The 25,407-nt window shown below is 55.8% G+C and overlaps 1 protein-coding gene across 5 annotated transcripts in view; it reads left to right on the forward strand.

The window, feature by feature from the left end:
• CALN1 (calneuron 1) overlaps positions 1 to 25,407 on the forward strand; it is a 141,887-nt gene that overhangs the window by 15,972 nt on the left and 100,508 nt on the right. For 2 of the 5 annotated variants that reach the window (XM_039732937.1, XM_039732938.1), the window contains exons 2-3: positions 2,812 to 3,006; positions 25,135 to 25,259. In XM_039732937.1, the coding sequence (XP_039588871.1) occupies positions 2,885 to 3,006; positions 25,135 to 25,259 (247 nt within the window). In that variant the 5' untranslated portion in view covers positions 2,812 to 2,884. Of the gene's footprint in view, positions 1 to 2,811; positions 3,007 to 10,518; positions 10,834 to 11,792; positions 11,877 to 11,935; positions 12,358 to 25,134; positions 25,260 to 25,407 lie in introns of those variants that run through there. The other 3 variants (XM_039732940.1, XM_039732939.1, XM_039732941.1) reach the window with 3 other exon arrangements.

Consider the following 25,407-nt stretch of genomic DNA (forward strand, 5'->3'; position numbering starts at 1 on the left):
GGGAAGGGTCTGGAGCCCCAGGAGAGGATAAGGGAGCTGGGAAGGGGCTCAGCCTGGAGAAAAGGAGGCTCAGGGGGTGCCTTGTGGCTCTGCACAGCTCCTGACAGGAGGGGACAGCCGGGGGCAGCCCAGGGAGCTTTGGAGTGCCCATTCCTGGAGGTGGCACTCAGAGCTCTGGGCTGGGGACAAGGTGGGGATGGGGCACAGCTTGGACTTCATCCTGGAGATCTTTTCCAAGCTCAGTGATCCTGGGATTGGAAGATGGAGGGGAGCTGTCAGCAGCTGCACAGAGCAGCAGAACCTTGGGAGAGTCGTGTCTGGATGGGGATTGGAGACCCAGGGCCCAGGGGTGCCACGTTCTCTGTGGGTGGAGATAACACAGCGAGACAGAAACCAGGGGCACGGACGGCCACACTCCAGGAGAAGCTGCTCCCCCCACCCCGGGGTGACTCTGCTCAGATTTCATTTCTCATCTGCTCCAGCACTGCCTGTTTCTCACCTGCTGGCAGGACAGTGGCTAGCCCCTGGTCCAGCACCCGGAATGCAGCTCAGGCACAGACAGGGATGGGACAGGTCCTGAGGGTGGGGACAGGTCCTGAGGAGGGACAGGTCCTCTGTGTGGGGACAGGTCCTGTGCATGGGGACAGGTCCTGAGGGTGGGGACAGGTCCTGAGGAGGGACAGGTCCTCTGTGTGGGGACAGGTCCTGAGGGTGGGGACAGGTCCTGAGGATGGGGACAGGTACTGCTGCAGCCGTGGTTGTGTTCTGCCACCATCACCACCGTTAATGGCACTGCAGGGGAGGCTCTCCTGGATTCCTCCCTCTTTTTTCACATCCTGCACGAGGCAGGGTCAGAAATGAAGGAAGTGAGTTCCTGCCAAGTGTGGAATTCAGCAGGATTTAGGATGTGCAGGGACTCTCCTGAGCACAAACACCTCACCTGGACAGGCTGTCACAAGGCTGGATCCCCCAGGCAAGGAACTGATTGTTAGGCACTCAGCAGTAAAAAAAAAAAAATCATGGGGCGTAGGGGACTGGATTTTGGGTGTTTTCCCCATTTCTGCCCAGTTCCCCTTCCCTTGTCCTTCAGGAGCAGCCTTGCACTCAGTGATATTCACTGCTCACCACTGATTAATGGGCTGCTAATGGCATTACTTATTTCATTATCCAATCTGCAAGATCAGTCATTATCTAGGGAAAAGGAATGTCCATTTCTTACTGGCATTAAGTGGTTGGCTGGCGGGGTAAAGTGCAAGGTTCACATTTAGGAAGAGGAGCAAGAAGAAAATTTATTTTCAGGGAGAAAATTTGCACCGAAAGTCATCTCCAAGTTTGTATTACCCAAAGAGTGGAGCTCAGATATCAGAGGAGGTGTTGCAAATTGCAGAGATAAAAGAGGAAGCCCAAAACATAAGGACTGTATCAAGAAGATGCCCTCAGAGGGCTGGGATAACAGTGCTGGTAGTAATAATAATAATTATAATTTAAAATAATTATAATTAATAATAATACACCTTGGAGGGATGGGTCAGAGCTCAGGTGCTTGAGGTGTTGTGCAATTGCAGGCAAAGAAATTATTGCTTTCAATTTACCTTCCACAAAAAGGGCGAGCGAGGCCAGCTGGCGAGTGACAGATGGGCAGGGGACAGCAGGGAGGGGACACAGGGAGGGGACAGCAGGGAGGGGACAGCAGGGAGGGGACACAGGGAGGGGACACAGGGAGGGGACAGCCGGGAGGGGACAGCCGGGGCGCAGCCCGGGGCCCGGCAGGACCGCGGCTGGCCCGGAGCCGGTGTCAGGAAGGATAACGAGGGGCATGTGTGGGGCACCGGGGCCAGCAATAAATAAATAAATCAATCAAGTGTCTGCCAGAGCACTGTGGGAGCCTGGCTGAGGGATCAGAGACTCATGGAATGTCCTGAGTGCCGAGGATCTGCAAGGACTGTGAAGTCCAGCTCCTGGCCCCGCACAGGACAGTCCCCAAAGCACAGCACGTGCCTGTGAGCATTGTTCCATCGCTCCCTGCCTGATGTCCCTAAAGGAATGGGGACGGGCCAGCCAGCTCCGAGCCACCAGGGGCCCTGGCATGGCCACGCTGGGCCATGGAAGGGGAAGGGGAGCTGTGGCCTGGGCTGGCAGTGGCCACAGGGCCCTGTGGGGAGGGGCAGGAGGCACAGAGGGGTTGCGGGGCTTGGAGGGTTTGCGTGTCACAACTGTAGAGGTGACACTCGCTGAGGGGACACCCTGGGGGTGACACCTGGCAATGAAGGCGCTCCTCTCGTCCCGGCACATCCCTGGGGTCAGCCCTGCCCGGTGCCACCTCCGGGCGCAGAGCTGGGGCCGCTGCAGGGAGCGCGAGCGAGGCGCTCCGGGCTGGCCCCGGCGGCAGCGGGCTCCTGGCCGGGGCTCACGGAAGCCCGTGTGGATGTGTGCAGGAGCCTTCCCAGCATGTGCCCAGCGCTGCCAAGGAACGCCTGTGGGAGCTGCGGGTCTGAGCTCCCCCAGCCCCGTCCCTTCCACGCGCTGTGTGCCAGCCCTGCCCTGCCAGCACAGGAGCCCGTGGCTGGTGGCCCGGAGGAGCGGGGCCGTGCCCCGGAGGGCTCCGCTCCCCAGGCTCCGCGCATTCCCCGCAAGCCCCGCTTGTATTTGGAACCGAACATCTGTTCCAGATGTGGCCGCTCGGGGCCGGCGCTGCCGCGCTCCTGCCGCTGCTGTCCCGCTCCCCGGGATGAATTATTGACAGCGGGGTTTGAATAAATGATAAAGCCTGGCCGTGCGTGCGCTGAAGTTTGTGTCGCTCCTCGCCCGCAGAGTCGCGCTCCGGGCTCGCCCGGCCCCATGATGAGCTCGCCCAGCGCCCGGGCCCCGCCGACTCGTCTGCCTGATGGGGCTGATCCAGGAGCCGGCAGAGGGGCAGCCCAAGCATGAAGGTGGCCGCGGGGATGAGTCTCCCGGCGAGAAGGAGGAGCCGCCGCAGCGGAGCAGGCAACCAGAGTTCCCCTCCTGGCAAGTGCTTTTCTGCTCTCCGCTCCCTTCCCGGCGCTGGCAGGGAGGGAGGGAAGCAGGGAGGGAGGGAGGAATGGAGGGAGGCAGGGAGGGATGGAGGGGTGGGCGTGGGGACACCGCGGCTGCGGGGAGGGTCCTGCCTCTGACCCTGGGGCAGAACCCGCCCCGGGCAAACCCTGAGCATCTCCCCGGAGGGCAAAGGGACTCCGGGCTGGAGCCAAAGGTGGGTCCCAACCGATCCAGCCCCTCCTTTCCTGCTGCCTCCGCCTGGGAAGTCCGAGTGGAATTTTGGAAGCCTGGTAGCCTTGGAAATTGATTTTTTTTTATTATTACTTTTCTTTCTTCACCATTTTGAAAAATGGCTTGACTCACAGTTGCATGAGGCTGTGGGGACTCACAGCAGACCATCTGTTTCAGCTGTTAACAGTCATTAATTCTTTCGTAATTTTTGCTACTTTTGAGACACTTTGGGGAAAAAAAAATATGTTCTGGATGGCATTGGAGGAGTTCAAAGTCACTAACATATTTTTCTCAGAGAAACAATGTGCCATGAATGCAGTTGTTCTAAAAGAAATACATTTTTATTGGCTTTCTAAATGGGGAATTTGTCTCCTGTGGCCATGCAGGAGGACACGGTGTTTATCTCCTTTTCACCATGTATTTGGCTCATACCTGCACTGCAATCCACGGACTGAGCAGGGTTTTTCTGCAGAAAGGCTTTCATTTAAAAAAAAAATACAATGAGATTTTCTCTTAAGCCACCACATTTCTGGGCCCAAGCACTCAGTGATTAACTCAGCCGGATTGTCTCCAGCCCTCCTGCTCTGGCTCTGGGAATCGCCTCCCTCCTGGGACAGGTGCTGGGTGGGGCTGGGGCACCTGGCCTGGTAAATAACGGCACAAACCCATCCCATTGTCACTGTCCCCCCCAGCTGGGCACATGGGCCCTCCTGCCGTGTTCCCTGAGCCAGCTCCTCCACAGGGGCTGTTCCTGAGCCCCCCAGGGAATCCAGCTCTCTGTGCTTCTGCTGTGCTCCCCACCTGCTCTATCAGAGCCTTCACCCAGGGCTGGGGTTCACCCCAAAGCCCTCCTGGAGGTTTCCCTGTGGTTCATGGAAAGTTTAGATGCAACAAAAAAACCAACCTTGAGCTTCTCATGGAGTGCCAGGACAGAGGGAATGGATTTAACAGCCAGAGGGGAGGGGTGGATGGGATATTGGGAGGGAATTCTCCCCTGTGAGGGCCCTGGCACAGGATGCCCAGAGCAGCTGTGGCTGCCCCTGCATCCCTGGCAGTGCCCAAGGCCAGGCTGGGCAGGGCTGGGAGCAGCCTGGGACAGTGGGAGGTGTCCCTGCCATGGCAGGGGTGACACTGGGTGGGCTTTGAGGTCATTCTAACCCCACCCAACCCATTCTGGGATTCTCTGATTCCATGATTTAAGGAAATGGAAAGAGAGGGTGCAGTGCCTTGGGAACACGAGGTGGGGGCAGCTCCCCCAGGGGAGGCCTTGGTGCCACCACGAGGCCGTGGCGTGGGGACAGCAGAGCAGAGAGCTCTGGCTGGTGGCTGAGCAGCTTTGGGTCCTGTGTCTGTGTCAGGGGCTAAAACACGGCCAGGAGCCTGCAGGGCTGCTCTGGGGAACGCAGAGCAGAAGGGCCCTGCCCTGCCCTGCCGGTGACACCGGGGAGGGGACAGCCAGGGCCGGGGAGGGGTCAGCCAGGGAAGCACCGGGGAGCACCTCCAGCCATCCTAGCGCTGTGGCTCCCGTGCAATTGCAAAGGTGGCCTGGAAGGGCTCCCTGGAGCTGGCCAAGGAGCCCTGCCCGGGGCTGGCTGGGGCAGCAGGGCCTTGGCACTGCCTCTGGGCCCTGATGGGTTGGGGCACCGAGGGACACGTGGGGACAGGGGGTGGCACAGGATGGCAAACCCCAAATAGCTCCATGGGGCAAAGCAGGGTCCGTGGGATGTGCCCTGAGAGCTGAGCTCGGGTCTGGATGATCCCATATTCCAGGGATGGACTGGAGCCACCTCCTGACCTTTTCCACACCATCCCTGGGTCCTGCCCTCCTTCCTGAGCAGGGGCTGTGCCCGAGTGCTGGAGGACAGCCAGGATGTGCTCGCCAGCAGAAGGTGCAGGAATTCACATCTGGAGCCTTGAAGACGTTTGGGGCCAGTGTGGTTTTCATTTGAGGCCTTTCCGTTCTCCATTGACTTAATTAAATTAAAAAAAAAAAAAAAACAGGCAGAATTGGGCTTTTTTTTTTTTTTTTTTTTTTTTTTTTTTTTCTTTTCCTGATCAGATGCCTGGCTCAGAGTGCTACTGAGCCAATTTTCATTTTGAAATTTCCTTTCATTTTAAAGCTCCCCACAAGAATTTGGAGCTGCAAACCAAAATGAGGAGGTGTCAGACTTCACAAACCAACCCAACCCCAAACCTATTCATTAACTCAAAAAGCATCCTCTGTTTTGTCAATTTTCTGGAAAAAAACTTAGCTTTTTTTTTCCAAATAAAAACATTGCTTTTAAAAAGAAAAAAACAAACCTGAATTAAGCAGAAATACTCCTCATGATTTGCTGCAGTGGAGAGAAATGGGGGTTGGCTCTTGGCTGAGGGCTGTTATCCCCCTTTGCCCTTCCTGCTGCCAGCCTGTGCCAAGGGACAGAGAATTTCTGGGCCATGGACAGAGATTGGCAGGTTTGATGAGGATGATCTGAGATCCTGAGGCCTCTGTTTATTCCTGATGTCCCAACACTTGTTGGTGTTCCCTGCATCCGTCCTCCTCCTCCTTCCCGCAGGAGCTCAGAGCTCAGTGCACCCCGAGAGACCCCCAGGGCCAGCCTGTAAACCCCTGCCCGCTCCCAGTGCAGGGAGGGAAGGGAAGGGAGGAAGGAAGGAAGGAAGGAGATCTCTCCCCAGCATGAAATTTGCCCATTAACACCCCAGACACCAAAGCCTCAATGGAGCTCTTCCCTCAGCTCAGATGCCTCTCCCTAATGGGAAGTCTAAAAATAAGCACATTCTCCACAAACAGCTTAAAGATGTTGAAAATGAAAAGCAACAAAGGCTAGAGAATGGATGAGTCACTAAATTACAGGGCTATCTTTCGAAGAGCAAAACAAACCCCACGGAGCCCCCCCAGGCCTGGCTGCTGAAATTCCTGCTGCCTTTGGGGCTGGGCTGGGGCTCTGCCCCTCGCAGGCCTGGCTCAGTCCCGTGGGCTCTGAAGGGTGAAACCTCCCCCCTTCTGCTCCACTCTGTGCCAGAGCTGCTCTGAGTGACCAGGGGAAAGCCAGCCTGCCCAGCAGCACCAACAGAAGGTGCTGCTCTCTCCCACGTGGGCATTGCTGGGAGTTTTTTGGGATAACTCCCCTCGCAAAGCTCCTGGGATGAGGAGCCTCCCTGCAAGGGCTGTGAGCAAAAATTCCTGTCCACAGAGGGTTCCCTGGCCCCAAGGGAGCCACAAGTGTTTGGAGTATCTCTGGGAGAAGATCTCTGTGGGTGTCTCTGCATGTCTGAGCCTTTAGCTGGGTGAGATAACACAATTAAAGGTTTGGGAGCGTCCCCCTCCCTCAAGGTCTCTGTTCAATGAGATCCACCAGGGTGGAGTCTGTGGCAAAGCTGCAGCTTTTTTAGCATTTGCAGATGAGCTTGAATCAAAACGCTGGCATTTGAGGCAGCAGGAAGGGGCTGGCCTGGCGCCAAAGCTGTGCCTACATCTGATGTTTGCAGCCAGCCCCGGGCTCTGGGAGAGGCTGCAGCGAGCCCTTGGATCCACAGCCCATGGGGTGTGCCAGCCCCAGGCTGGGCCGTGCGCTGCCCTCCTCGGGCCTGCGGGGCTGCAGGGTGTCCCTTCTGCCCAGGAGGAACCCCAGGGTGCCCTGGCTCTGCCCTGGCTTGGAAGGGACCCAGCGCCACCCCTGCCCTGGGGACACCTTCCGCTGTCCCAGGCTGCTCCAGCCTGGCTTGGGCACTGCCAGGGCTGAGACAGCCACGGCTGCTCTGTGTCAGGGCCTCCCCACCCTCACATCACCCCAGCACCCTCGTCCATCCTTTCTGTGGCTGCAGGGGGGACCAAGGCCGGCAGCCTGGCCCGTGTCCCCAGCCCGCTGCGGCACCGCTGGCTCGCTCCCGGCCCAAAGAGCCCTTTGATCCATAAATCCATAGCCTGGGCTGGCAGCTCCAATAAAAGCTGTGCCCAAGGATCATCAATCCTGGAGCAGAGCTCGCCCAGCAGTGATTTAATCTCAATATTCCATTCTGAAATGTGCTAATTAAACTCCAGGAGAAAGCATCCAGTGCAGAAGCGAGGTGGAGGAAAAGGAAAAATAAAAGTTTCTCCTGGAATAATTAAGCACCATTAAGACATGAAAATCCAGGCTAGGGAGCAATTGTACTCCTTCCACCAAGTGTTTCATCAGAAATAATGGGGTGGAATTAAGCAATACCGAAAATGTGGGCTGGGGGTTGGAAAACCTCTCCCACTCGAGGCTGGGAAAGGCTCCCGAGCCCTCCCCAGGGAAGGGACAGTGGGTGGTGCCCAGGACGTTCCAAACTGGAGAGGGCAGAGCCCCCTCTGAGCACTGTGGGGAAGGAAGGATTGCAGACCTCCCCCCTCCAAGGGCCTTCCCGATTTTCTGGGCTTTTCATTCCAGAGGGTCATCCCTGGCAGAGAAAAACTCTTTAATCCCATTGAGGACTTTCTTCTCTGAGGGACCTCGAAGTTTGGCTCCCATTGGCTCAAAGGGATCTTTGAAAGCCACGCAGCTCTCCCGGAGCCATAGCCTGGCTTGCCCTGCCTCCCCTTGGACACCCAATTTATTGCTGCTCCTATTTATGTCCCTCACCCTCGCTGGGCTCCAGACCTGCCCTGGAGCTGGCTTTGCTGGGCTCCATGGAAGGAGCCTGCCTGGAGTGAGCAGCTCCCTGGGGAATTCCAGCCCGTGCTGGTCATGCCTCGTGGTGTCCCCAGGCAGGGACAGCAGCCGGCCCTGCTGCCATCACTCACTGTGTCACGTTAGGATTTTGTTGGCTGTGCTGTAGCATTTCCAGGAGTGTATTCCAAACATCCTGGGGCTGATTCCCGAGGAAGCTCCATCCTCCTGAGAGCTCCATCCCAGCCTCAGCCCCAGGAGAAGCTGAAAACTGGAGGGTTTGGAGTGATCAGCTCTGCACTGTAACAAAGAAAAAAGGGAAAAGAGCCATGGCCTGCTCCTATTGATGTGGACACAATCTGGAGATATTCTGGATCTATTTGGGGATTAATGAGGACTTGGTGCTTTCGGAAATTTTAATAATAAATATATCGGCCTAATGGATTTTCCAGCTACTGTTTTCAGCCATGAAGGTTGGGACCTTTTTGGTTAATGTTTTCCAGAGCTGAAGGAAAGGAAATTAGCTAAAGACAGGGAATAACATTCCCAAATGAGGAGGTTTGCCCCCATTTACTCACATAGGCAGCCCAGATGGAGATGAGGGATCTTGCAGGTGAAAGTTTTCTCATGGATCAAGGGAAAAAATAGGAATGAAAAGTAAAAGGATGAGATTCATCTGCATCTCATTCTGATGGAACAACATTTGGTGCCATCACTCACCTTCCACCCCTGGTGCAGAGGGCCTTGCTCCTGGAGCAGGGATTATCTTCTCACTGAATGCCAATGAATTCATAAAAATTGTAAAACTGGGGTGTAGCCCAGCCCTGATGGTTTACAAGGGACTTGGAGCATGGCTAAATTCCTGAATTGCCGTGCAGGCAATGTCCAGGCAGTGGGAGAGGGGCAGTGGGATGCAGAAATCCCTGGGGCAGGACACTGAGCTAATGGAGCAAAAAGACTTGAATATCAATGGAGATGGGGTTTATATGGGGTTTATCTGCACAGGGAGCAGAGAGAGCCAAAATCTCTCTGCCCCCAGGTGCTGAGCTGCAGACCATGTTCCTTCTGATCCCAATAAATCCCAGCATGGGGAACACGGTGACCCACGAGGCTGAAGGGAAGGAGACAGGAAGGATTTTACATCAGAAAAGTACAAGGGAGACAAGATGTGAATTAAACACCTTTGAGCCCTAAAATCGACACTCTGCAGGCTTTGTTTGGTGCGCACGGCTGTGGGAGGGTTGCTGGAGATGACAGGTGTCTCTCCAGGCTGCTTTCCAGATCCAATCGAGGCAGTCTGAGCTGTGCTGGGCTCCCATCAGAGCCTCTCCTGCAGTCAGCTGCTGTCACAGCACAGCATCTCTGCTTCCTTTCAGCCCAAATTGGTTTCAGTCAAACCTCCCCTGCTGGGAGCGTCCTGGCCCAGCTGTCCCCAGGGGTCAGGGGCTGTGCTGGTGCCAGGCAGGGATCCAAGGACTGTGTGCCTCAGGAGCATTCCAACAGGAGCTGGGGAGCCAAGCCAGCTCCACCGAGTGCTGGTACCAGCTGAAGGTGACTGCAGCAGGAAAGGGGGGAGATTGGGCTGGGAGAAGGGCACTCCTGCAGGCACCTCCTCCTGCCCAGGGCAGAAACCCAGGTCCCCAGGCCCCTTGGATGGGTGATGTGGCTCTGCCAGTGGGGCCAGGCAGGCTGGGGGCCCTGGGTGCAGGGAGAAGCAGTTTGTGCACACAGAGCACAGGACACACCTGCAGGTGTGGATACTTCTCCTCCACTACTGCTGGCCAAGAAGTCCAAGGCCATTCTGGCCAATATCAGCCATGGTGTGGCAGCAGGACCAGAGCAGTGAGGGCAGTGATTGTCCCCTGTGCTGGCACTGCTGAGGCACCTCTAATCCTGGGGGCAATTTTGGGCCTCTCACAAGACAGACCCTGAGGGGCTGGAGCATGTCCAGGGAAGGGTCTGGAGCCCCAGGAGCAGCTGAGGGAGCTGGGAAGGGGCTCAGCCTGGAGAAAAGGAGGCTTAGGGGGCCCTTGTGGCTCTGCACAGCTCCTGACAGGAGGGGACAGCCGGGGGGTCGGGCTGGGCTCCCAGGGAACAGGGACAGGAGGAGAGGGAACGGCCTCAGGCTGGGCCAGGGGAGGTTTGAGTGGATTTTTGGGAAATTCTCTCATGGAAAGGATGGTCAGGTACTGGCAGGGGCTGCTCAGGGAGGTGGTGGAGTCCCCGTCCCTGGAGGGATGGACGTGGCACTTGGGGACAGGGGTCACTGGTGGGCTTGGCAGTGCTGGGGCAATGGCTGGACTTGATCCTGGAGGTCTTCTCCAACCAACGATTCCGGGCTTCTAAAAAAGGAACCGGCGGCTTAACCCCCCTCCCTGCCGAAAGGAGACCTGGAGAGGCAACTTGCTGAGGGTCTCGGCCCCCCAGGAGCGGCTCCCTCCCGGCGTTTCTCGGGGCTCTGCCCTGCCGGGGCCGGGGCCGCTCCCTGCGCGCAGCATCCCCGGCGGGGCTGGAGCATGGGGAGGAGGGGGCGGCCGGCGGGGAGGCACGGCGAGGAAGGGGTTAGCGGGGGCCGCGCCGCAGGGCTGGCGGCGGAGGGTGGTCCCTGGCCGGGCCGGGGGAGCGCGGCGCGGCGCGGCGGGGCTCGGGCTGCGCTCGGGGCTGCGGGGGCCATGGGGCGCTGAGCCGGGGCTGCCGCGCCGCGCCGCTCTCCTCCTCCTCCAGCATCGCCTGCTTTCAATCCAGTTCTTCGCTTCTTTGATTTGATTTCATCCCTTCGCTTGGTATTTTTTTTATATTATTTTTTTCTCTCTCTCCGCCATCCCCACCGCCCAGATCTCTGTGTGCCTCCTCCCTCCATCCTCCTCTGAATAACTCGTCTGGGAGCGATCTGGAGGGGCGGGGGGGGACAGTGGAGCCGAGCAAACCTGTGGCGGAGGAGCCGGCTGGTGGAGAGGTGAGTGAGGAGGTGGCCAAGGATGGGGAGCTCGGGCTGCCCCCCGGCCGGGCGGGGACGGAGGGAGGGCTCGGAGGGAGCCGGCTGCGCGCAGGCAGCGCCCTCCCCTCCCCGGCTCGGGGGCACCGCAGCTCCACCGCGAACCTGTTGGGGCTTCAGCCAGCGCTGCCAGCCGGCTCAGACGGGCCGGCAGCCGAGCGATCCCCGCGGGGAGACCCGTGGGGTGCGCGGGGGGGATGCTCGGGATGCTCATCCCCTCCCCTCGATACCCGGATCCGCGGCCGTGCCCCCTCGCCCGCGGTGTGCGGCTGTGGGCGCTCACACGCGTGTTTGTGGAGTTGCCATGGAGCGGCACAACAGCACTTTGGCTGCCCAGAAAACCTTTTTTTATTCGTTCCCTGGCCCCCTGCTCGTCCGTAGCGGGTGATGTAATGAGAGCTCGGTGTCTATGCGGTGTCCTGCTCTCGGGGAGTCGGACACGGGTGGAGATCCCGGAGCAGAGGGAGCATCCGCCATCTGTTTGAATGGATGGGTCCTCATGAATCTGTCAAACCCAACAAAAGCACTTGACGGAGGAATTCGGCCCCAAACACCTCCTGATGCCGCTGTCGGCAACTAAAATGCTCCCGAGCAGAGTCGCGGCCGTCCCCCGCTGCCTGCTCGGAGCCGCGATGAGCCCAGCCCCGGCTGCTTTCGGCTGATTCGATCACCAGGTCCAACACCTGATTTGCAGCTCCCCCTGGAGCAGCCCCAGGCTGCGGCGGGGCGGGCTGAGCCGGCTCCGGGCCGAGCCGCTCGCGGTTACTCAGCAGCTGCTCAGACCTTTCCCACCCACCAAGTTTTGCTGTTTCCCGTGGAGCAGCTGCCTCCCCCTTAGCGCCGTGCCTCGCTGGTCCGCGGGGCGCCTGGCGGGCTGTGTCCCCTCCCGGTGGCTTTGGGAGTGCTGGAAGTCCTCGGGATACGGATGGGCTGCGCCGGGAGATGAGAGCGGGACGGGCGCTGCGGTGGGAGCGGCTGCCCGGGCTCTGGGTACCGGAGGAGAGGTGTGTGATCCTGGCTGGCTCCAAGGGCTCGCTGGACTACAGGAGGAGCTTCCCGCAGCCTGGGAAATGGAATTTGCCCGTTGTTGAGCTGTAGAATAGCTGCACAAGGCCGGCACAGGCACAGGACTGGAGAGCCCAGGGTGCTAGCATCACGTAGGCAGCTGCCACCGAAATGACACACTTGATTGAAGGCCAAAAGAACCCAATACGTAACTGCTGTGATTAAGCTCCATATGATGCCTCAGAGCAAGTAAAAACCCCTCCTTCATCTCATCTTGCTTGTAACGAGACAGCCGTTGCAGGGATCTCATTTGGGTCATGTTGTGGCTTTTGGGGGATTCTGGGGGGGTTGTTTGAGGTCGGTTTCTTTTTGCTCCTGGCTGCACACACCCATGACCTGCAGCAGTCCGCACCCCCGCCATGCCCCCTGAGAGCCTGGGGCTGTAGGTGTGCTGCTAGCTGGGAATACAAATCCGAGCAGGTAAGAGCTCCCGATGCCATGTCTTTAGCAGGGAATTTTCCAGCTGGCTGCCCGTGGGTCTCTGCACGCTCCCTTTCCCCCGGAATGCATGTGTGGGACTCTGTCCCCGGGAAGGGTTTGACGGGGAGGCTTCATCCTTTCAGTTTGGGGATTCTCGGTGGATGCTCGGCTCTTGGCTCCGAGGATGCTCTGGACCTGTGGCCAGATCCTCTCTGCACTGCACCTGTGGATAAGGCTGTGCCCGGCGGGGTCTGCAGGCTGGGGCAGGATCCCCCCGGGAAGAGAGGGAGCGCAGCCGGGTCCTGCTCGGGTGAGGCTCCCGGGGGTGTCAGGGCTCTCCCCTGGGGAGGGTCTGTCCTGCAGGAGCTGCGTGCTGCTCCTCCATCCCTCGGGAGCGTGCAGAGCTCGCCTGGCTCTCACACCGCCTTCCCTTAAGTTCTCGGTGGGGCAGGGGGATTTCAGCCGGGAACAAAAGCGCTTCGGGAGCAGCCCTCTGCCATCGGGCCCCAGGGCAGAACTTGGCTTGCAAGGAGAAAAAAACCCCAAAGCCAAACAGGGCAAAAGGCACAAAGGGTAATTTAACCCAATCTCTTTCCTGCCTGCCTCAGCCGTGCTCAGCGGGGCTGAGCCTCCTCGTTCCCCCTCCCTGGCTCCATTTCCAGGCAGGTTCTGTCCAATCACGGTGTGCTGGAGGGTTCTGCTGATGCAGCCCATCCCTTCCATACCACGGCAGCTCTGTAACTATAGATGGGTTTAGAAGCAGCATTTTGGGGGCTGCTTGTCCGGGCTTTCCTGCCCCAGCCCCGTCACGTTCCAATGGCCGGTCCCGTGCGGCTCCCTCTGCCTCCCGGAACGCTGCCCCTGTAAGTTCAAAGCAATGCAACTTTCTCGTCGTATTTCTTTTGAAATGTCCTAATTTCTAAGCAAAATGATGGCCTGACCCGTGCAATGATGGTGCCGTGCATGTTTTGTCTTGCAGAGTTGTGGTAAACTGAGCAAAATGCGCATTGAGAAACTCCTTGGACTAGAAATACCCTCCACCATCATTTTAGATCTGTGCTCATAGAGCTTTTATTGATTTGGGATGAAATATGGCAGGCAATCTATGAGGAGATGCAAATTCAAACAGGCAGAGCCTTTTCAGAAAATGCTGGGAATGTCAGAAGGGTCTGAGAGCATTCATTGTAGCCAGGTGCCTTCCTGGTGTGAGCTGAGAGGGTTTTTTAGTGTTGTGTAAAAAGACCAAGTCAGTTTTATTCAGTTCATACAGTCCCCAGCTAATGATGTACTGGGAACTGATCATATGGCAGAGCTTTGCCAGGCTGGGGAGGCTTTAATTATGTTTTTAACCTGTGAATGTGGTTAGTGTTAAAAGTGTGAGGCAGAAACTCAAGTAAATTCTGGGAATTATGCAATAGTTCTTGGGCTATCATGAAAAGAGGGCAATAGAAACAAACTGGTTTAAAGGTCTGCTTTTAATTAACTGCAGCCTCCTTCGATAAAAGCACTAACATGTGAAAATGGTTCTCAGAATAAAGATATTAAGCAGTGGTAATAAAAGCCACAGTCTGAATTTAGTCTGTTGAACCTGGAGTCCATGGGCAGGACCTGGAGGATGTAAAGAAATTCAGTGGGTGGTTCTAAAAGTGCCCTCTCATTCCTTGAACTTAACATCAGCTCGTGGAGGCTTGCTGGGCATCCTTGCATTTGCATTTTTACAGCAGACCTGAAATATCTGCAATGAACCCTGTCCTCAGGTCTGCCCTAGCTGGGGCTTCCAGGCCTGTTTTTGGTCCTTGTCCTTTCCTGGACCTCCCTTTCCCAGGCACTACCCAGCCCTTTCACCTGCCTGGAGGGGTTGGGTCTGTGTTGTTCCATGCCTGGAGCCATTCCCTGTTGTGCTGGCACCTCTGCAGGTTTGGTGGCTGTCCCTGGGGTGGGGACACTGCCCAGTGGGGTGACAGGGCCCAGTGGGTTCATCTCTGAAGCCCAGCAGTGAGTGATGCCTGGTGGAGGAGCTGGTTTGGGGCTCCCTGAGCCCTCTTCCTCACGCTCCTGTATTCCCGTGCCTTTGCCCGAAGTCCTTCCCTGCAGCAGGGCTTTGGATGCTCAGGAATGCAGGAAGGTTAAAATGTGAACAGGGTTTGCCTGTGGTCACTGGGTGTCCTGCAGGGTGGCTGGCACAGGTGACAGCAGGGAGGACATCTATGTGCATCTCCTCTCCCTGGGATCTCTCTCTCCTGGCTGCTGGAATGTTAAACCAGAACGTGAGGCAGCCCGAGGAGCTGGGATTCGTTCAGTGCTGGGAAGGGCTCTGCTGGTGTCCTGCACAAATCCAGCTTGGCTTCCTCCATCCCAGCCCCCATTCCCAGGGTCTGTGCCCTGCTCCTGCCCAGGGCCTGGCCCTGCAGGGCTCAGGGGGCAGAGGCTCCCGGGGGTGAGGAGCTGCAGGTGCCTAAAGAGGCTCTCTGCCCCTCAGGGTGTGCAGGGCTCAGCAGTCTGAGACCTCTCCTGCCAAGCCTTCAGCAAACAGAGGAGGAAAACCCAGCCCAGGTGAGCCCTGCTGGTGCTCCAGCCTGTCCCAGCACAGGGAGCTGCAGGTGCTGCTGTGACCCCACGGGCAGGGCTGGAATACTGCACGTGTTCCTGCTGCTAATTGGCAAATGTCCCCAAGGGTTTGAGGACGTGTCCAGAGGCTCCCAAGGATGTCACAGTAAAGTGTTCCTTGGGGTCTATTTATTCATTCAGGTCAGAGATCTGCTCTGACCCCTTTTAAAAGCAGCACTCGAGGAGAAATGGCCTCTCTTCTTTTCTCCCTGGATATCCCTGACCTCTCCAGGGCAGTGATTTCTCCATGAGAGCACTTGGCACATCAACCCTTATGCAAATGAGATTCCAAAGAGTTGATCAACCCTGCCAGGTATTAAGGTTGGGAAGAGCCAGCCGAGAGCAAATCCCAGAAAAAACAAGAAAATGAAGTCTCTAACTGTTTTCAATTATCCAGTGCCGCTGGTTCTCCTGGTGTTTCAGGAAGAAACATGGAAATCTCAGAGCAGAGCTTGTTTACAGAGTGCTTGTGGGTTCCAGGCCCAGCCAGCATCAGATTTCTCTTGTATGTTCCTTTCAAATAAAGGCTGAAATAAAAATAAGGATGCTGTAATTTGTGCCACCCCGAGAGCTCAACACTGCTCCAGCAGGAAATGATCCCTGGGGTTCCTGGAACAGCTTTACTGAATCTCCCAAGGAGCAGGAGCTTGCAGGGAAAGCAGCACAGCCTGACCCTGCTCTCCCTGACAGGAGAATTTGATCTGGGGAATTAGGGATGGTGAGGGGATCCAGCACAGGGAGTGCCCCAGAGCTCTGGGGTTTGGCCCTTGGAAAGGGTCCATTCCCAGGGGCTGCTGAGTGTGGGGCCACTGGATCACTGCCACAGGAGGGGCATGGGGATGGATGGATGGATGGATGGATGGATGGATGGATGGATGGATGGATGGATGGATGGATGGATGGACACACAGCACACAGACCACCTTAGGCAGCAGTGCTGCAAGTCCTGTGTGTCCAAGGCAGCTGACACTGCCAGTGCCTGCAGGAGTGGAGCCATTGGCACAACAGTCCCTGCACCCTTGGTCACCACAGCGCATCCCTGGGGTAGTGACAGCCAGCCTGGTGCCTCAGGACACCTCTGGTGGGACAGGCCTCCCTTTGGGTCTGCTCACCCTCTCCCAGCAGCCTGGGATCCTCCTTGGATGCCCTTGAATCTGGGCCATTGTGTCTGAGGACACTTTTCCAAGGAAGCTGCTGGCCCTGGATTTGCAGGGGAAGTGCTGGGAGTGGATCTTGGTTGGAGTCTTACACCACAATCCACCCCAGTTTATATAAAATTATTCCAGTGTTGGGGTTGCCCTCGTCTCTAATTCCCTTCTGCTCATTTCTGTGTGTTGGTGGCTCCAGTCCTCCCAGCTCCCAGGGAATTTTCTGTAGGAGCCATCAGCCATTGCTTTAAAAAATAACCCTCACCAGATGTCCCAAAGCCTCCTTTAAAGACGAGGTCTGGCAGAAGTCAGATTTATTGGGAGCAATTAATTGTCCTGCTAAGAGCCCTCAATGTTTTGGCATTTCATTAATAAGACGTAATCAACCACCAGGCTATTTGGAGTGTGTTACTCTGTCAGATCCGCTGTTAATTGTCATTATTTGATAGATTTCATGTTTATAATTACTGGTGTGTGACGTAGGGTGTGCTCTGAATAATCCATTGTGTATTGTTTTGTGAACCAGGGTGCTGGGAGTGCCAGGAATCGCTGCTGCTCATGTCTCCAGGGCTGATTTATGCCTGGCCAGGGAGGGAACTGGACAGGAGGGAACGAACAGAAGCTCAGAAAAGTCCCCTCTGGCCAGGCTCAGTGAGCAAACACTCAGCAGCTGTGAGTGGAGGAGAAAAGGGTTCAGCAGAGCAGGGAAATGTGTTAGGGATGGGTTATGGGGGTGGGGGTGACATTTCCTCCCTGCTTTGATGTGCTCTTCAGCTCAGAGCTCTGGGATATTTATTTTTCTTGCTGTCAACAAGGACCTCGTTCCCATCATTTAATTCTGAGTGATCTCGTGTTGTACTCAGGGAAAAAAAAAGAGCTGAGTACTCCAGAGAAAGAGAATTGGGATCTTTTTGTGTGTGAGCAGCCAGGACTGTGGGGTGGGGTCGGTGTGAGGGGCTGGGCAGGGCTGGGTGATGCCCCAAAGCCTCTCTGGCACCCCTGAGCTGCCCTGGGTGCTCAGCTGAACCTGCTCCCGCTGGCTTCATCCATCCTGACCCTGGGGAAGCTGATTTCTGGGAAGGGGGCCAGGAGGAGCCCCCTCTCCATGCTGCAGGATCCCTGGTGGGCACAGGGTGCTCCTGGCTGCCCTGGCAGCACGAGCAGGATGGGCTGGGCAGGGAAATGGGGCTGCAGGGGGGTGCAGTGCTGTGGGACCCAGCAGCTCCCCCAGGGCAGCTCCTCCTGGCTCTGGGGCTCAGGAGGAGCTCAGAGCCTCCAGTGTGGGAAACAATCCATCCACAGCCCCACATTTTCATTTTTTAACTCCACCAACATCTTCCAGTGAGGCACCAGGGCCTGGGGACAGGCTGGACGTGTCCCTCCTGGTCACACAGGACATGTCCCTCCTGGGATGTTTGTTCCAGAGGCTGATCAGCTTTGCCACGCGTAGTGGTTTTGGTTTGTTAATTTGAGGTTTTGTTAATTTTGAGAATTTTTGGTTAATGTACTAATGAGTGCGGTGGGTTTAGTGTTGGTTAATTACTAGTGCATTTACTTCTTGTTAGATAAGATTAGGAGAAAGGTAAAGTAGGTTTAAAACTTACAAAGGGTATAAAGAAAAATGTATTAATAGTAACCAAAAGAAAGAGTAATAAAGAGAAATAGGAATTAGAACAAACACTTTTCTTCTTACATTTTTTATAATTGATAATATAAAAAATAAAACTTAAAATTTTAGTTAGTTTACTATTTGTAGAATAGTAAACTAACTAAAATTACTAGGGAGAGAAGTCTGCCTCAATTCCCAATGTTCAGGTTCCTTCAGCTTCTCTTCTGCCTGGAGATTTGAGAGGTTTCTGGAGCCTGTGTCAGTTGCCTCTCCTAAATCCTTGTCACCTGGAAAAGGCTTTTATTGGGGACCCTGTGTGATGGACACTATGGCTGTCCCTGGTGTTCTGTCCCACAGGAGGGAATGGGAGGCTGGGCCTCCCCAGGGATAAAACTTTATTCCCAGACTGATTTCATTCATGTTTCCAGGTGAATTATTAGAGGGGGAGAAGAGATTAAAGATTTTTGTTGCATTGCTAGCCTTCTTTTTTTTTTTTTTTTTTTAACTTTATACCATCAACTCAGGCTTTCCAAACCTGGAAGATGGGATTTTTTTTACTAATCTTGGTTAAACACAAGTGGGGGCAGCAGCAGTGACAAAAGTGGAAGAGGGCAGCAAAAATCTGGGGGTTTCTGTCTGCAGAAGGTGAGGCTGAGCTCGGGAGCTGAGCGGAGGGCTGAGAGGGAGCAGGGGTGAATCAGTGCTGCTGGCTCTCTAACGGGGCACTTGGAGCCTGTTTGCCATGGAAAGGGGCTTTGTGCCCTTGGGAGGGCTGCTCTGCCCTGGGGACAGACACGGAGTTACCAGGTCCTTGCAGTCCTCTCCTCCCGGGCTCGGAGCGGGGATCAGCCCCACCACGGCTCAGAAATAGCAAACAGCAGCTCTGGTGGCTCTGTGTGTGCTCCCAAGCAGCTCCCAGACAGAAATGCTGGCTTTTACACCTGACCCAGCACCCTCAGCTCTCCCTGTCTGCCGGAATTCAAACAGCAGCAGTTGTGTCGAGATGTGATGTCTTTTCAAGTGCCCTTCCTCTGCTTTTTCATTTTGAATTTACTGCAGAAGGTGGGAAAAAACCCCAGCACAAAACCTTCTGAAGCTCCAAGTGCTTTGTAGCTCTTGAGCATGGAAGGTTGTGGCTCCTGAGGTGCTGTACATTACATGAGGTTGTCACTCACATCTTGTTTTCTGCCTTGCAGAGGATTTTTTTTCTTCCCAGTTACATCTTTGAATGATGAGAATGATCTGTTTGTAAAGGCTTTTTTACCCAGTGATCACCATGGGGTGCTTTGTTGTTGGCATCCCAAGGCAGGTGTGCCAGATCTGCATTTCCTGCCTGAATTAGAGGAACATTTTCTTAGGCTTATGCCAAGAAATGATCAGATAGAGCTCAAATGCCATGAAGGTGTGCTGGGGGCACTTGGGAATGTGATGGGTCAGGACTGGGAATGGTCCCTGGAGGTTAATTTGGATTTTACCTGGATCCCCAGCAGCAGGTGTTCAGTGAATCTCACGTGTGTGGGTTCAAATGTCGTGTTTGCAGTCCATAAATCCTTGTGAAAGGTGGAATTTGTCTGGGTTCATTTGCTGAAAATACGTGTGGGAAAGCCAGGTGTAGCCTCTGATAACCAGGCAGGAAAGGGGGAGCCCTCCTGTGTCCCACGAGAGCTCTCAGGGAGCTTTAGGGCTCCCTGCCCTCTCAGCCCAGCCTGAGCAACTCTGGCTGCCCAGCCCTGCCCAGAGGGTGCCGTGCCCTGTGCAGTGCCCTCTGCTCTCTCCTGTTAAATATCCCAGATGTGCCTTTCTGGGGGTTTGGGCTCTGAGATCAATAAAGATTGGGATCAGCAGTCAGCAATCACAGGCTTCCTGCAGGACTGGCCTCCCTGGGAGGATCTATGATCTATTTTAGGGTCTTATTTTAGAAGAACCAGACTTTATTTTTCCCCATCCCAAGGCTCCTTCCAAGTCCACTTCTCTTGCTTTGTAGTGCAGACCAAGCCTGAGCCTGCTCTCAGCCCTGGCTCTCTTCTCACCCCTAAGCTGAGCCTGGTTAAACCAGACCTGGGCAGTTCCTATCTGCAGCTTCCCCTTCACACCTTGCTGAGCTCCTCCCGAGCCAAGAGGAGCCCTCAGAGCCCTGCAGGCTCTGCCGTGGGCAGCTCGGGCTCAGATTGCACTCCAGGTGCCAAGTTTGTGCACAAAGTAAATTAAAAAAGAGAAAAAAAAATCTTTAAAGCTATTGTTAGCAGCAGGGAATGCAGGTGACAAGGGACAAAGTGACTCTTCCCAGCACACAGATTTTGTCTTCCCTGAACTGGGCTGGCTTCAAAGCAACTGTGGGGATTTAGTCCAGCTCAGCCTCTCCCATGCCAGAGGTTAAGCCAGGCCTAACCATGACCCTCAGCTGTCACAGCCTCCTTAGAGAGAGGGGGAAGCATGGAGAGCACCATGGAAAAGGACCAGAAATAGCAATGGAGCCTCTCTGGGAGGTGTCCCCTGGCTGGTGCCTTAAGGAGGATCAGATATCCCAGGGGTTTCCAGGTGACACCAGGCTCTGTTTGCTCTGCTGTCCTTTGGATCCAGCTGGATCACACAGCCTCCCTCTGAGGACAATGGCAGTGCCTCAATCCTGGGGAAAATGGGATCATTTCCTCCAGAGTCCCTGCTCTGCTTTGCTTTACATGTTCAAACTTTGCTGTGCCCAGGGAGAAGCATCTTCAACACTGTCACTTCACTTGATGAATTGTTAAAGGGTTTAAAAGTGACCTCAGGGACTTCCCAGCTCCTGTTCCAGTTTCCCAACTGCTCCCTGGATTTTCAATATATTCCTGGATGCCTTTCAGCCCCGAGGAAGGGCTAAGAGAACAAAGCTTGTGCTGGTGCTCCCCTCCTGTCCTTGGCCATCCACAGAGGTGTGCTTCCCGTTCTTCCAGCTCAGGCTCCCTCAGCCCAGCCTGTGGCTGAGCTGGAGATCTCCATTTTATCCTCATCCCACGTTTCCTCCTTTCTGCCTGCTCTGTTTGACACCACAGGGCTCAACATCCAGCTTGGGATCCTGCCAGGGTGCTCCCAACCCCTGGGATCCACGGAATTCCAGCCCCATGGGGAGGGCAAACACAGGATTCTGGCTGGGTGGGACACCCAGGCAGTGCCAAGGAGGTTGTGTGTTCCATTCCTGAGGCTGGAAAACCAGGATGGACTCCCCAGATCAGAAGAAATTGGTCCCAGTTCCATGTCAGAGATGGATCCTGGAACCTCGTGTTTAATGGTCATGTGGGGTTTCGTGGGCTCTGAGCCTTTTTGGGAAGAGCAGCACAGGGGCTGGTGAGGAATGGGAGCCACAGACACGTGAGCAGTGTGGAGATGGCTTTTTTTATCCTGATGGAATACTGCTGATGAAAGCCTTCTAAATTCCACAAAGGTGGCTGTGCTGAGAGGCAGGAGTGAGGCTGGCAGGGCATGATGGGGGTGGGACCTGCTGGGAGCCTGGCACAGGGACTGGAACCTGCCAGGGGACCATGGGGACAGTCCTCAGACCTGGTGAGGGGCTCTTTGAGTGCCTGGGTTTGAACAGACAGGTGTCTGCTAAGGAAGGCAGGAGCTTCCCTTCAAATGGGAAATGTAAACCCCTCCCTCTGAATTATTATAATTTTGAAATTAAGGGGCTCTCAGGCAAAGATATGGGAATAGGAATAACAGTTCTGTAGTAGGAAAATTAAAAATACAAATTCAATAATACAAACTAAAAACCAAACCAAACACTACTGCCGGAGTCAGAAAGAATAGGAGCTGAGCCCCTGTGTGTCAGGGTGGTGGCACAGTCCCATCCCATGGGGGCTCAGCCCTCCTGCAGTGCCAGCTGTGCTTCTGCTGGAGCAGGGATCCTGCACAAGGGGGGAGTTTTCCTCTGCAGCTCCAGGGCTGCTGGAGATGGGCCTGCTCTTCCTCTGGGAATGCAGGGCAGGAGAAAGCTGCTCCTCTGGGCATGCAGTGGGCAAAGGCTGCTGTGCTGTTCCAGGCTCAGATTGGATCCAGGTAGGAATGCTTGGCTCCTGCCCTGGGCACAGCATCTCCCCATGGGATGCTGGAATTTGATCAGCCCTGCAGGGACACTCAGTGGCCATGGACAGCAGAGATCTCCTGGAGGGAGGATTGGCTGTGGGAGAGGTAAAGAAAACTGCCCCATGAACAGCAGAGAACTGCCCAGCTCTGACAGAGGGTGCTAGAACACACACCCCCAGCTGCACTTTTCAGCCTTAGACATTGAGGTACCATGGGGAGATCTCCACACATTTGGTGAGGGGTTCTTTGAGGGATTTCTGCTTTAATGCCAATGTTTCTGTGGTATTTTCGTGATGTTATTTAAGGGGATTGCACTGCTCCCAAATCCCCACACTGTGTTTGGTTTGCAAGGTGCCTGGTGGAAAATGTGTCTGTGCTGGAGAGCAAAGCCCAGCCCAGCTCCCTGCTCAGGAGCTGTTGTCCAGCTCTGGAGAAGGGCCAGGAGTGCCAGGGCCACCCTGAGGAGGGGGCACAGTGCTCAGATGGAACATTTGGAGAGGCAAAACGCTGTCAGTGCCCTGCCCCAGCCCCTGCTGCTGATGGTGCCCGGTGTCACCTGGGGGATGGGGCCAGCCGTGGTTTGAGGGTCCCAGGGCTCGCTGAGCACTGGGAGCAGCAGCCACAGGGAACCTGCAGGAGGTTTCTGTGCTTCTGACATGGACACTGAGGCTGCATTCAAAATGTCTGTCCCAGAATCCCAGAATGGCCTGGTTGGGAAGGACCCACCCAGTGCCACCCCTGCCACAGGCAGGAACACCTCCCGCTGTCCCAGGCTGCTCCAGCCTGGCCCTGAACACATCCAGGGCTGGGAATCCCAGCCTGGACCAGTCTGGCTGTGCCAGGACAGCGCTTTTATCCCAGACAGGCACCTACACATTCCCATGGAGCTTTTATGGATCCCACCCTCAAGGGCTTTCCCACCCTGGTGCTTTGGAGCTCTGCCCCACCTGTCCCTCCTGGGCCCCTTTTCGCTGTTTTCTCCCCCTTTGAGGCCTGGGTTTGGCTGCAGGTTCCTGTCTGAGGGTGCTGAGTGTTCCTGAGGCACAGCTCCACATCCCTGGGGCCTCTGGCACGGGAGCTGGGCCCCCTTGGAGCATCCCTTGTTAGAGCTGAGAGGTGCTGGATTCCAGAGGCTCTGCAGGGTTTCTGCTGAATGATGTTACAGCTTTAAAACCCTAATATACCCGGGCAGCAGAATTTAATCCAGCACTTCTCACTCCAGGGTATCATGGCTCTCCTCCAGCACTAAAACACACCACAGGATCCAGGTAGGAGCTGATTTTCAGCTCTTCAGCCCTCAGGGGAGAGGCATTGTCATTTTTTTTTTAATGGTTGTAGAAGCCAAGGCTGTGCAAGTGATTTCAGGAATGTTTTAAATCCATGGTTAGCTGCTATTCCATCTGTGGCTGAGCTCAGGGGCTGCAGGGCTGGGGTTTCCTTCACCCAGGGGCTGGGCCAAGGAGTGCCAGAGCCCAGCCCCGCAGCCTCACTGAGCCTGCAGCCCAAGCTCAGCCCAGGGGAGACTGAAACTCCTGTCAAGGGATTTGGAAATTCAGTGTAATTGCTTTGAGCGATTCTTGGGGCTCTCCAAGGGTTGGACTCGATGACCCTTGTGGGTCCCTTCCAACTCTGTGCTTACCCTGGGGGGTGATTGTCCAGAGAAAACAGGAACTGGTCACTGCCTGGATGGTTTGTGGTGAGCCTGGGAACAAATGAAGGCGGTGCAAAGGGCTGGAAGTGTCTGTGCATGAGAGCAGAGCTGGCATTGCCTCTCAGTGTCCCTTGGGCAGGTACAATTCCCATTTTAGTGCCGAGCAGGTGTCAGAGGGAGCAGTGTCTCAGAGTGAAACCCATGAATTGGCAAGGGCTGGGAAATTACAGATGTGCTTAATGAAACAGAACCCCTTGTTTACGTTCCTAATGTGCTGCTGGAGCAAACTGGCTCCCAAATAAAAATACTTAAAATTACGATTAGGATTTATTTACATAATTACTGCCAGAGAAGTTCCTGGAGCGTGCTGAGCAGTGCAGGAGGAGCCTCCTGCTCTCCCTCTGTGCTTGCCTGTGTCTCCAGGTTGGTTTGCTGCTGGGGGGCCTCTCAAAGCTGCTCCCAGCCCAGGGAGCAGGAAGGCTTTTGTTCCCACTGAATCCATCTGTATTGTCTGTATGTTTGGGTTGTTGGCTGAGGCACAGCCAGATCATCCTGGTGCTGCTGGCTGGAGCAGCATTCCAGAGCTGGCACCTCCTCCTGGGCACAGAACCTGGCAGCACCGAGGGTGGGCTCTGAGCAGCCCCTGCCCTGTGCACTGAGAGCCCTGCTGGCCTTCAGAGCCACTCCCAGCCCGTCCTGGCCACCTCCAGCCCCAGGGAGTCCCGGCCAGCTCTGGGGACTCCGCTGATTGATTTCTGCTGGAAATGTGCAGCTCAAAGCACAACAGGCCTGGGATGAGCTTGTGCTGATTGAATCCAGCCCTGGGCATGAGAAATCTTCCTCTTAATATTTCAATTGACTTTGGCAAACTCGCCTCCTCCTTGTGTCTCCTAAATCAGGGTGAGTGCTGCTGACAGTAATTCCCACTCCTGTCTGGGCAGTGCCTGCCCTTCCCTGGGGCTGGGACCTGTGGGGTTTGCAAACACCTCCCTGCTCCAGCCTCCCGTGGCGAGGGATTTCTCCTCAGCTCTCCGACCTGGGAGAGGGGAATGTTCTTGGGGGGCCCTGCTCCAATGTGGATGTTCTCCTCCCAGAGGGGTCTGGAGCTGGGGCCCTGCAGTGACAAACTCCTTGCTCAGGGTGGTTGGCTGGACCCTCTGAGGGGGCTGCATGCTCCAGGTGGGGTCTCAGGGGTGCCAGACCCTTCCCTGCCTTTGGAAGTTGTGCTGCTGGGCAGCACTTGGGGCTGCCCCTGGATCCCTGGCAGTGCCCAAGGCCAGGCTGGACATTGGGGCTTGGAGCAGCCTGGGACAGTGCGAGGTGTCCCTGCCATGGCAGGGTGGTTCAGGATAGGTTTAAGGTCCCCTGCCACCCAAACACTCCAGGGTGCTGTAACCTGTTACCTGCAGGTCGGTGCAGTGCTCTCTGTAATTATTACCAAGGCTGAAATCTGCAGGCTGAGTGTTGGGAAATCCTGTTTTCCTAAGGCTCCACTGCTCTGGCTCCCCTCGCTCCTCTCCAGCAGCCAGAGGCAGCATCTGCTTTGCTGTTTGCTCCTGCCTCAGAGCCTGGCTCCGAGCTCAGCCCACCGCTCTCACACTCCCCCGCAGCCTGGGCTGCTGCTCCAGGCCAGCCTTTGCTCCATCCCACGAAACAAAGGCAGATAACCCCAATGACCCTCTCTTTTCCCGTTTTGGTGGCAGGGAGAAGATGCCATTCCACCATGTGACAGCTGGCTTGTTGTACAAGGGCAATTACCTGAACCGCTCGCTCTCGGCCGGCAGCGACAGCGAGCAGCTGGCCAACATCTCCGTGGAGGAGCTGGATGGTGAGTGCTGCTGGGGCTGGGCCTGGGCAGGGCTGCCCTGCACCTCTCCCTGGGGGAGCAAGGCACCTGGGAAGTGGGGTGGCTCAGCAGGTCAGGGACACAGAGAACGTCCCTGACCAAAGCTGTGCTGGGAGCTATGGAGTGATTT

This window comes from Passer montanus, unplaced genomic scaffold (genome assembly GCF_014805655.1).
Source record: "Passer montanus isolate IOZ18808 unplaced genomic scaffold, ASM1480565v1 scaffold81, whole genome shotgun sequence".
Classification (NCBI taxonomy): domain Eukaryota; kingdom Metazoa; phylum Chordata; class Aves; order Passeriformes; family Passeridae; genus Passer; species Passer montanus.